Source organism: Lolium rigidum, chromosome 6 (genome assembly GCF_022539505.1).
Source record: "Lolium rigidum isolate FL_2022 chromosome 6, APGP_CSIRO_Lrig_0.1, whole genome shotgun sequence".
Lineage (NCBI taxonomy): Eukaryota > Viridiplantae > Streptophyta > Magnoliopsida > Poales > Poaceae > Lolium > Lolium rigidum.
In genome coordinates this window covers 318,085,449-318,097,870 of record NC_061513.1, presented here as the reverse complement: position 1 = coordinate 318,097,870, position 12,422 = coordinate 318,085,449, and the positions used below count along the sequence as shown (strand labels likewise).

General features: G+C 46.1%; 2 protein-coding genes across 2 annotated transcripts; one reads left to right on the top strand and one right to left on the bottom strand.

Moving 5' to 3' along the window:
* The first annotated feature begins 5,759 nt into the window (after nt 1-5,759).
* On the top strand, nt 5,760-8,393 carry LOC124665723 (mitochondrial import inner membrane translocase subunit TIM14-2-like). The gene is made up of 2 exons (XM_047203109.1): nt 5,760-5,933; nt 8,003-8,393. The coding sequence occupies exons 1-2, from the start codon at nt 5,860-5,862 to the stop codon at nt 8,157-8,159; spliced, it is 231 nt and encodes a 76-aa protein (XP_047059065.1). The 5' UTR covers nt 5,760-5,859; the 3' UTR covers nt 8,160-8,393.
* Nucleotides 8,394-8,984: 591 nt separating this feature from the next.
* On the bottom strand, nt 8,985-9,989 carry LOC124664663. The gene has a single exon (XM_047202128.1). It carries the CDS (start codon nt 9,987-9,989, stop codon nt 8,985-8,987), a length of 1,005 nt encoding a protein of 334 aa, XP_047058084.1.
* Between the last annotated feature and the right edge of the window lie 2,433 nt (nt 9,990-12,422).

The following is a 12,422-nucleotide window of genomic DNA, read 5'->3' as shown; positions in this document are numbered from 1 at the left end:
GCTTGTTGCATGTATGGGCATGGAGGCAGCCATGAGGATACGGTGATGCATGAATGAGAAAACTATCCCAATAAATCAGGGGGTTTTGATGCATGCTGATCTGATCATTGGGAAAAAGCAAAACTGAATTGGTAATATTGCTTCGGTTTTCACGCAAATAATTTCCGAAGGATTCAGGAAAAGAAGGAACCTCTGTTAGTGATAAGAAAGAATGGTAAAAAATAGGAGTTTCCTTCGCTGTTATGAAGATTTTTTTATACATGGTTTTTTCTTGTACCAGCGTCAAGTGATCTTTGCCCAGAAGAACGATCTTAGAGTGGAAAACAAATGGAAGTAAAGAGCACCACAAACATACCGGAGGTGAAAACGCTGGATCCAAAACGGAGAATCAACACACTTAGTCTCTGTTTGGATCGACTTTAGTTTTTGTGTGCTCCACGGTAATTAGTTCACACTTGAACTAAATATCGGTAGACACACAAAAGTTACATCAATTCCAAACAGCCCCACTCCCTTTGAAACGTATGATCCAGGAGAGTATACAACTCTAAATACGCTTTCACAACAGGAACATGTGACGCGGGCCAGAAGAGAAAGACCGTACAAGAGGGCAAGAAGGGCTGACATGGATTCAAAAGAGCCGGTGTTAAAATATGTTGCTGCGAGATACCATAAAAAATGGGATGGCAAGGTTTGATTCGGAGAATTGACACAAGGCACCCGATTGACTTCTATTCATACTTTAATATACGATTACAAGAGATATAAATGATATATAACAACCGAATTAATATATGACTTGTTAGTGTCTAACTAAAAGTGATATACAAGTACTCCATCACTTATGACCCGTATTTCATTAAATTGTCCTATTTTGATACCATTGTTTATTTACACCGATGATGCTTGGTTACAAACAAAACTATGTTACTAGGTTCTGCGTGCTATTTTCATCGAGAGAAAAGACATTATCTTCGAGTCAGAGCTCATGCTGACATATCATTTATACGAAATATTTTTACCTATTTAGAATTAATTTGTCTCTAAATTCAGAATATTTTATATTTATAGAACATTTGAATAATCTTAAATGACAATGGACCTGTGTGAATGTAGATAGAGCCCATGGATGCAAATTCTTTGAAGAAGTGAGTCTAGCTTAGTTGGTTAGGGATATGTATGTACAACCCAACCACCTAGGTTCAAGATCTCATGAATATAGATTTGGATTCTTATTATTAAAAAAATACCATAGGGGCTTCCCCTACCATATTTTTTTCAAAATAATGTAGATAAAGCATAAAAAAGAAAATCACATTCATTCACGAATAGTTTGAGCCACTTATGTGTACCATAATGTGTTTAAATTTTGTTTATTTAGTATCTTGAAATATCTTTAAAGAGTGTTCTAGACTACAGGAGGTATACTAATAGAAATTTGAAGAGTACACTTATCTATTGGCGGAGCTAGGTGGGCGTGGTGGCCAAGATTATTAAGCAAAAACGTTAGGATAAGGGGTGATGGCGCCCTCCATTGTTCATATCTCCACTAGTGCACTTACCTATCTTGGTTATAGCTAGTGTAATTTTCTAGTGTCTGATGTGTAAGCATGTAATTTGTCCTTGAATTCCCTTATCTCCCCCTTGCTAGTTATTTGTTTCATGAGAAGAACAAACCCTAGTTTTCCACTACTATCGCTAACTGAAGATATTTGTCACACAATTTCAAACCGAAAAGAAACTAGAAAGCCATAAGAAAAACCTTCGTAAGAGGTCGTTTGGTATCCATCATTTGAGCCTGGAATCCTGGAATTTATTTTAAAATTCTATAGGTGAGCTGTTTGGTTGCCACATAATTGGGCCATCATTTCATTTAGAAAATCCAGCAAAATGATGCCATGTGTAATCACAATTCCGAACTGAAACCTGTCATTCACAATTTCTGTGGCAACCAAACAAATTCAATATTGAATTCTACTATCATTTACAATTCCTGTGGCAACCAAACAAGTGTCCATTTCTGGAATTACAATGTAAATGAAATGAATACATGTATTCATTTCAAAATGCTACAAATGAAATGAAAACCTGGCTTCCAAACGACTTCAAGGGATTTTGTTTCACTGCACCAAGGAGTGAATCGTTCCTAAGACCATCGAGTAGCCCTCCAAACCAACCTCCCTACCACCTAAGTTTTCCGAGAGCCGGCCGTTAGCTACTCTAAAATCTTAAGAAGTCGTTTGGAAGCCAGACTTTCATTTCATTTGTAGTATTTTAAAATGAATACATGTGTTCATTTCATTTACATTGTAATTCCAGAAATGGACACTTGTTTGGTTGCCACAGGAATTGCAAATGACAGCAGAATTCAATATTAAATTTGTAAATGGCTTCCATAGAAAAACGCAAATGACATGTCTCAGCTCGGAATTGTGTTTACCCATGGTGTCATTTTGCTGGATTTTCTAAATAAAATGACGGTCCAATTCTGTGGCAACCAAACAGCCTATCTATGGAATTCCAAAATGAATTCTAGGATTCTAGGCCCAAATGATGGATACCAAACGACTTCTAAGTGTTTTCCAAACAGGACATCACAAGACGAGCCAACATTTATTCTTCTCAATATATACAACCAAAACCACAACATGACCACACATCAACCCATAAAGGTCTTCATTCTTCATTTTCGAAATCACTAGAGATCTCATGGGGTATATCAGTTATCATGAGGCTACTGTTGGAAGTCGACGAAGAGTGCATGTTCGTTTGCATCTCCAATACAGTAAGCCATGCAAATTTTCGGGACTAGTGCTATTTTTGTTTCTATCCACCTCGAAAGTTTGAGCAAGCTTCCACTCATCGCCTAGTTGAGCCATATCATCCGTGGACTATTGATGTCAGAATTAAATACCCCGTGTAGTAGGTATTGTAAAGGTTTTTTCTTTGTAGAACAACTGATTTATGCTTTATGTGCATCTCTACCAAGAAGTTCTCCTCTACTGTAGCACCTTCTCCTGCACATTGACATCCTATTCATTTGATCATTTGGCTTTGGGTTTATGATGTATGCTCTTGACATATCGCCTAGTTACGGATTCAGAATAAAACCACATTACCCTAACCCTCCGCCCCCAACCCTAACCCTACCGCACCCCACCCTCCGCCGCCGCCGCCTGTAGCGCCGCCGGGGCAAAGTCCCTCGGGGCGTGGCGGCGGCGGGGGCCCTTCCTCGTCGCCGCGTGGAGTTCGGCGGCCGGATTCCCACCTCCTCGATGCTTGGCGGAGGACGCGCGTGGGATGGGCGACGGCGGCGGCGGCCCTCCTCCCGTCGGCTGTCCCTGGCGGACCGGTCGGCGCGGGTGCGATGGGCGGCGATGCGGTCTCCCTCTTCTCGTCGGCTTCCCGCAGCACTCCGGCAGGGGTTGGTGGGGGCGGCGACCAGACCCTCGGTCTGCGCCATGCCATCCACCCCCGCCTCTCGTTGGTGCGTGGAGGCGATCTCGGGCATCTTCCGCGACACGAGGGCGCCCGGGGCAGCAGCCTTGGGTTTGATAGAGGAGGTGGCCTCTTCTTCGCCGGAGAGGGTCGGCCTGCGGTTGGTGGTGGTGGATTTTTGATCTATCATCTCCATCCGGCGGTGAGATGGAGGTGCATGGAAGCCGGCGATGGTGTCGCCGGTGGAGGGTTGGGTTGGCTAGCCCGGGATGGTCGCCGACGTGGGGGTCCGACCTGAATAAAGGCGGCGGTCCTAGGGCCTATCTTGCGTGAATAGGAGGACCTACCAGAGGCCTGGACTCGTGATCTGGCCGGAGGGTTGAGTTCCGGAAGGCTCCACCGGCGAATGTAACATTGCTTTGCCTGGAGTTTGCTGGATCGGAGGTATTCGGTCGTGCGCACCCATGCGTTTATTCCGACCGTTTGGTTCTGGAGGGAGCGGCGCGAAGCTCGTTTCGTGTTGACATCAAGTGACTATGGATCCATGATGAAAGTCGGAAGAAGAGAATTTCATGAAGGCCGGAGGGAGGACTAGCTAAGGGAGGTTCAAATCTTCGCGCTGTTGAGGGGCTTGCTTGGTGTCCGAGCTTCACAGTACGCGGTATGAAAGTGGGGGCGACAACACATGGGAAGCGCGAGTCCTACCTTTCAAGGTGAAAACCCAAGGTCCGGCCTTAACCTGGTTGTGCTCAGCGGTGACCTTGGTGGAGGCATTGTTTTGAGAGTGGGGACTATCTTCAGGGTGAAAATCTAAGATCTTTGATCGGGCGACGACGGTGTTGGAGCACTGTTCCCTTCTTGGAGGCGTCGTTTTTTGGAGAGTCTGCAATTCAGGTGTTGTCATGGTGGTGGTGGATGTATTGCTGTTGTTAGGTCCGTGATACTGTAGCGGGACTTTTGTTTCTTAGTTTTATTTTCCTTTTTTTGGCTGTGTGCATCCGTATTGCCATTAGTGTGGTGCGTTGTTGCAGAGACTGGGTGTAATTGGTATCTCTCGATATTAATATATTTCCTTTATCGAAAAAACTTTGATGCAAAGCTAAAGCGTTTCCATTTTGAAAAAAAATGCTCTAGCTCCAACCGTGGAAACAAATCCCGTCAAAAGAAAAAACCGTGGAAACAAATCATGGGGACACTATGTAAACCGGAAATACGCTTTCCTAAGAAGAACACGCTAACCTAAGATGCATGTTCAGGAGCCATGCGACTACCATCTACAGTACCTTCTTCGGCTCAGTTCGTGGGGCCCTGGCACGGCCCAGCCCAAGTAGGGTTTCGTCTTCCATGATCCATCCATTCCTCCGCCGCGAAGCTTCTACTGCCTACATCCTACTCCGACGACGCCGGCCTCCTCTCCGTCGATCTCCGGAGCCCTAGCGCCGTCCGTTTCAGCACCTGCGTGTAGCCACCCGCCGGTCGCGTCCCCTGTGCCCTCCCGCCTGCAACAACTCGCCGGATTTACTGGTGGGGGAAATGGTGAGCTCCATTCAAACCCGTGTGGTCACGCTTTCTTCAAATATGTTTCATCGCTTTCGCGTGCTAGAGTTTAGATTGGGTCGGTTCTTTCGAAGAAACGTGTAATTCGGCCTGTAGATTGCAGTCAATTTCTGTGACATTTCAGAGCGTATTGATGCTAATGTGCGGCTTGGGGGATGAGATGTTTGTTTGGAATTTGTCCTTGGGAGGAGCATGGGTCTTCTGTCTGAAACTGGGAACGATTGAGATAAATTCCTCTTGTGTCCACGGCAATTTGTGCCCTAACTTGTATCCTTCTGTTGATTAATTGGGTCCCTAGCATCTGTTTCGTAGTAACCACTCATGGGATATCGCTAGAATGGAATAAATTAGTGTAAACAAATGTTTGATTCACAGGTCTTAATGCTTATCATTCTGAATTTCAGATGCTTTTCTGGATGAAATGAAGGTTCACATTTTTAGTACTTCACTGGATCCAAGATCTCTTTTCTATAGTTAAATATTGATTAACAGTTCAGCAATATTTGTCAAGAACTAACCACTCATGGATGCTTTGTTACGTATTCGTAATCTACAAGCAATTTCCGGCTGTCTCACCCCATTCGTGCATATTATCAGTAGATCCTATTTATTTATTCATTGTTAGATTATTTAACCAGCCGATGGTTTTCCACTCTGGTGCATGAAGCATGCATGTAGTGTATGAAAAGAAGTTAAAGTTGGATACGCAACACATCAATATTACAATTTCTGTTGTTTACATTTATTCAATTTCTGCAGGCCACAGCACTCATTGCTGGACTCGCGGTTGCTGGCGCTGCTCTTGCGGGCAGATATAGCATCCAGGCTTGGCATGCTTACAAGGCAAGGCCCATAGTCCCAAGGATGCGTAAATTCTACGAAGGTGGATTTCAAGCTACAATGACCCGAAGGGAAGCTGGTCTAATCCTGGGTATCAGGTGTGTGCTATACAAATTACAAAAGCATAATTTCCATGCCAGAGTCAATTATTCTTTATGTTTCTCTTGGCATACATATATTCGCCTCTAGGATTCTAGCTGCATCTCATCCTGTTGAAAACTGGGTTGAGTCGTGTACATCTCCAGCATAGCACTTGGGGGGGGGGGGGGGGAAGGATTGGAGTAGGTTAACATAGAATTGACGCAGCACAGCATGCTCAGAGAACTAATGTTGGTCCCTTCACACTGCCATGAGCCTCATGGGAAGAGTTCGCTTTCTCAATTCTCAGTACCAGCCCAAACTGGTATCCTAAATTTCCTTCAAAAAATGAAGTGAGTAGATCACTATTACTATTAGCATCCTTTACATTTCCTGCAATAATTATTTTTTCTGGTAAGTCTGCTGAGGTAGTTTGTACTAATATTTTGCAGTTAGTTGCCCTAGCTTCCTTTCCGTTCCCTGCACTATGTGTAGGATACTTTAGACTTGGCATGACACCATGTGGGGATACTGCATAAGGGCACAATAAAATATATTTTTGTAGTCTATACTTCGTACTCCTCGATAAATATGGACACATGCATATTGTGATAGCTTTTCACTAAAAAGGGCGTACCCAGTGCTGAAAGCTCCCACACATTGTGGGGTCTGGGGAAGGGTATTTCTAGGCAGCATTTCCCTTGCCTTTTATTATGCAAGGAGGCTGATTTGAACCCAGGACCTTCGGAACACAAGTGGAGATACTCTACCACTGCGCCAGGCCCGCCCTTCATTGTGATAGATTCACTAAGCCAATTAAATATATCACAAATTATAGATGCAGTTTTAAGTTGGTTCATCAGTAGACAACTGGCATACCTCAAAAGGAGCTCAGCTCGGTCAGTTCCAACTAAAGAACACTTTCGGTAGGAAAGCCATCTAAGGGCAAAAGCATCAGCTAGTTTTCAGTGCCTTTAAATTGAGATGCAAGATGAGAGTTCTAAATTTAATCATAATGGAGTAGAGCGTCCAGTCAACTTCTTCCTCTTGTCAACCACTGTTTGCATCTCAGCCATGTGTCCAACAGGTGTATGATAATATCATGATCTTTAACTGATCTATGCTCTTGTGTCACCGTCACCCTTCTGCAGACCGGTGTTAAGAAGCACACAAATGGTTGTGTTCTGAGAGGTCAGTCCTTCAGAGTGACCAAACTGAACAAGATTTAAGAAAGATGAAATAGGCCATAGCTGAAGTTGATATATGTCGTGGTAATATATGTGGGTTTAAGTTTGTTCCGCAAGAAGCCTTTTGGATGTAGAGTTGAATACATTGATAATCCCACAAAACCATTAGACATCATTTGGTTACAGCGAATGTAGATTCTTGGTTCCCTGGTCCAATTTACTTGGACCTTGGTTTCATCTACTCCCTCCGTTCCTATTAAATCGATGCAGCCTTGTGTAGACGTGTGCATGTTGGTAGCTCTGTCCAGCGTCAATTACATAGGAACAGAGGTAGTACATGCATCAGGTTGGGATCCCACCTATTTCGAAGTTCAAAGCCATCGAAATGAGGCTTTTGGGTATTTGTCTGCACATAAAAGGATACAGTTTCCATCTAAAGCTGGGTGCTGGGATCATATCTGGCATCTCCATCACAAGCTATGTGTTCACTATTTGCTCTGTTCACTATTTTCAATTTCTCCTGCTGGTCAATTAAATGCAGCAGTATAAAATAATACCCCCCTGTCAAATTGAGCCCCTCATCGCAATAATATTATCTTGACGCCGTCTCTACATAAAAAAAAGATATGTGCTCTGTTGCTCAAGAACATGCTACTGAAACCTTGAAGATGAAGTTGCCAATACTCAATATAAGAACGTTTTCCTTTCTGCCTGGTGCCACTGACCACCGTTCTAATTGTTTCCAACATGTAGAATTATCCTCGAGTTTTCTTTCTAAATTTGAATGTGTAATGTATCGAAGTGACATTTATGTTTGATTTAGCCTCTTTTTTTTTGCAATTTAAGATTTGTTTTGTGTATTGCCATTGTTAACTTGCCCTGTTTTCTTTTGGTTCCTCCAGGGAAAACGTCCGTCCTGATAAGGTAAAAGAGGCACATAAGAGGGTCATGGTTGCCAACCATCCGGACGCGGGTGGAAGCCACTACCTTGCGTCGAAGATCAACGAGGCGAAAGATGTTCTGCTAGGGAAAACAAAAGGAGGTGGTTCAGCCTTCTGATTCTATAGTACTTGCTCCTCCGATGTTAGGTTCTGGACAATGAATCTTAGGTAGACAAGGGTCATTTCACTGTTTGACACTCCAAGATCCAGTTGTGCTGTGCCCGCTGCTAGCTGTATAAGTTGCTGTGTTGAGATTTGCATGATACTCTTGTTTATCTGTCTATCTTGTTGCGGATTGTGATAGCTTGCAACATGGTTTTTCTGTAGCCTTTGTTACACCATGGTGCTTGAGCCATTTGAATACAAGCCTGTTATCTGTGGTGAGTTACAGGTTAACTTGGTACTTGTACTGTTATACCATCTAGTCTGCTGATGACGCAGTTGCTGTGGGCCATGCTGCAAAGCCTCCTGTGTATCAATGTTTCGACAAGAGATAACCGGTACACTGACATGAAGTTGCATTTTATCTGTTGCTGTATTGGACTCTGATAGAGACAGGAACTGCCCAAGATGTTGTATTGGAACATTTTGGCTAAGCAAACAGAAATGTGCGTGCATTTGTGTACTGGCAGCCCAGTACAAGAGACAACAGGTATACCTGAAGTTGCATCTTATTTGTTGCTGTAAGTATTGGAAGCAGATACAGACAGGAATTACCCAAGAAAGATGTACAGTTTGCGTTTTATTGGAACATTTTCGCTAACGAAACAGAAATGTGCGTGCATTTGTGTACTGACGCAATGCTGTTAAGAAGTACTCTTACTGTCCTACAGTAGATTTTGATCGTTCGGCCATGATCTAACAAGTTTTATTGACGAACCATGAACACGCCGTGGAGGCGGAAAGAATTGGGAGTCTGCAGTGTGGAGGCGGCTGCCTGCAATCAGGACGGAGCGCGCTTGATGACCTTCCAGGCGTGGAAGAAGTCGGCCACCGCGGCGTCTTGCATCCGCTCCACCGCGCAGCGCGCCTCGAGGACGTCGCGCCTGGCGTCGTCGACGAGCCGCGTCACCACGGACCACGACCCGCTGCAGGAGCGCGCCGTGGACCGCGAGCGGATCAAGTCCTCGGCCGCGGCGGTGGCCGACGCTGCGGCGCCCAGGCTCCGCAGCGCGGCGTGCGCGTTGGGGAGGAAGGCGGCCCGGTCCGGGTCGTCGCCGTCGTGGCGGAGGGGGAGGCCGAGGGGCGCGGCGCAGTGGGCCAGGACGTGGCCGGCCTCGCCGTGGAGCGCGACGAGGCGCGTGATCTCGCGGTGGGCGGCGGCGAGGGGCCCGTCGGGAGCGTGCGCGCCGGCGATGCGGTTGGCCCAGTAGTCGAAGGCCGCGTTGCCGATCAGCGTGCCGTGGAAGAGCTCGTCGTAGCGCGCGCCGTCCCGGGAGATGTCGATCTCGTCGCTCTGGGAACTGAATCCCTCGGAGCCGAAGTAGCGCTCGGCGTCCCGGGCGATGTCGGTCTCGTCGCTCTGGGAACTGAATCCCTCGGAGCCGAAGTAGCGCTCGGCGGTCCGGGCGATGCGGGTCTCGTCGCTCTGGGAGCCGAAGATGCCGTTGCCGGCGCTGGTGGGGTAGAACGGGAGCACGGGGCGGAAGTTCTGCTCGGCGCCGACGGCGGTGAGCAGGCGGGTGCAGATGGTGTGCTCGAGGCCGCAGGAGGTGGCCAGGAGGACCCTGGAGTCGTCGCCGTGCTCGGATAGCTGGGAGAAGGAGTCGGGCGCGGACTCGGCGTCGTCGTAGTTGTAGTCGTCGTGCTCGGATCCCCAGATGTTGTCGCCGAGCAGCTTGCAGGCGTCGTCGATGCTGGCGAGGGCTCCCTCCGAGGTGCCGACGTGCAGGAGCGTCTCCGGCACCGTGAGCGCCTCCTCCATCCAGAGCCGCCGCTTCTCGTCCATGGCAACCGAGCTCTCTCGTTCTGGGTGCTGTAGGTAATGGCGGTGGATGAGCGGGATGTTGAAGACGGCCGGGGTTTATTAGTAAGGACGGACGGACGGGAGACGCGACGGTGATTTTATCGGAGAGGGAGGGGGTAGATCATCCGTTACGGGAGCGGGACCCACGAGATTCTGTTGCGAACCGGCACCCTGATTTTCTTTTCACAAGTAATATTCCTCTGTTCACAAACTGTTCCAAAATAATTGTCTCAACTTTTTGACCGTACGAATACATTAGACACATTTTAGGTATAGAAACGTTTTCTGTAGGTAAATTTATGTCACTTATTTTGTAACAGAGGGTCTAGTTTGCATTCTAAGTTTAGTCAAAGCTAAAATATATAAAGTTTGACTAAATATTCAGAAAAAAAAATATCAACATATTCTTTGTCTCCCTCCGCTTCCATGGAATTTGCCTTAGATTTCTCTAAATTTAAATGTATCTACATACGAACAAACCTAAGACAACTTTCATGGAATGCAAGGACATTAGAATTGTCATAAACAACATTTCATTTTATATGCCATTATTATTATGCTTGTTGATATATGTTCCTATATTTTTAATCATTTTTTATGATTTTAACTAAACCAAAACGCGAAGTAAATAAAAACATAGGAGTAACCTTTATTACTCAATAATAGTCAAGTGTCTTACAATCTTAGTCATCAGAAAAATAAGGATCATCTAGCCAGGGACCCAAGTTGGATCGATTGGCTTGCCTACCCAATTCATAGGCTGTCTCATTAGACTCTCTTGGGCAGAAATGAAAGGTTACTACTCCCTGCGTTTTATAAAAGTTATCTTGACTTTATTTAAATTTGAACATATCCATTTTCTATAGCTATAGTTTAAACAAACTTAAAATATATTTCATGGGATGGAGGGAGTACCACAATCATTTAGTATGGCAGTTGGTGGACCGAATACGCGATTGCACCACATGTGCAATGGTAATTGAAGCCCGTGTTGCAAAGCTATTTTTTTTTTCGAGGATACAATGGAAATGTGTATCAATCGTATAGAAGAAAGTCAAAGAAGGCAAAGTTGAGTGTTTCAAAGCTATTGCATTTGGGAATCCAGTCTCAGATTGGAAAGTTACTTTCTGAATTTCCAAAGCTAGGTGGAAAGTAATTCTAGCTTTCTAGCAGAGAAGAGGAAGCCAGATCCAAGTAATCAGAACGATGATGATTCAGTCAATGATATGTTCATACAATAACGTGGTTCATGCAGTATCACTTCATGTGTATCAAACCTACGTGACACATGATGTAATCGAATGTAAGACTACTCATGGTAGAGTAACTAAGGTAGTAACATAGAGTACTTCCCGGTTTACAGGTCTTACGTGTATTCCTATGTCTCAAATTTTACAAACGTAATACAAGATATATACTACAAAATATATATCATTGGAAAGTTCATATATTGTACTTTTTTATTGGTATAATTTTTGTACTGTAAATCTTATATTATATTGGTCAATTGACGATCTTGGGACATGCATTGTCAACTAAGCAAATTGATGACATGACATGACATTGAATGAAGAAAAAGATGGTTGTGGTAACTAGCTACTACCATAACATCACACTTTTCAATGTAGAATTAGGGCAAACATTTTAGCGTCCGGAAATATCCGCGCACGTCCGTTTGCGTCGGCCGAAATGGTCGAAATCGACCGCGCGTCCGTTTGCATTGGGGGGGGGGGGGGGGGGGCTCCAGCGGCACGACACATTTTTTTGGCCGAATCATTTTTTTAACATGAAAACATAATTTACATAGTTAAACACATGAAAATAAACCCTAAACGCGTGCGCCTACTACTGCTCGTCATCGCTGTCGAGCACAATGAGCTCCGGTACCGTCCACGGCCAGTTGGAAACCGGGGGAGTGTACGCCGGGCGCGCCGGCGGTGTTGGAGGTGGAGGCGCCCAGGGCTCTGACTGTGGCGCCCAGGGCTCTGGCTGCGGTGGAGGCGCCCAAGGCTCTGGCTGCGGTGGAGGCGCCCAGGGCTCTGGCTGCGGTGGAGGCGCCCAGGGCTCTGGCTGTGGCGGCGGTGCAGGCGCCCAGGGATGCGGCTGTGGCGGCGGTGGAGGCGCCCAGGGATGCGGCTGTGGAGGAGGAGCCGAGGGGTTGTACAACGGCGGTTGTGGCGCGGCCGAGTCCTGGAGCGCCAGTCGAAGGGCTTCATCCTCCGACATGCCCGGAGGCATGACGCCCGTGGCATAGCGGGGCAGCGGCGGCTGCACAGGTGGGTCGTTCTCGGAGATGAGGACGCCGAGCTTCGCCATCTCGTCGGCCGTCATGTTCTCGGGGAACTCAAATTTGCGGCCCTCTGCCATGGCATGCTGCCATTCGTGGATAACGACCGCGACGTAGTCATCGCTGTC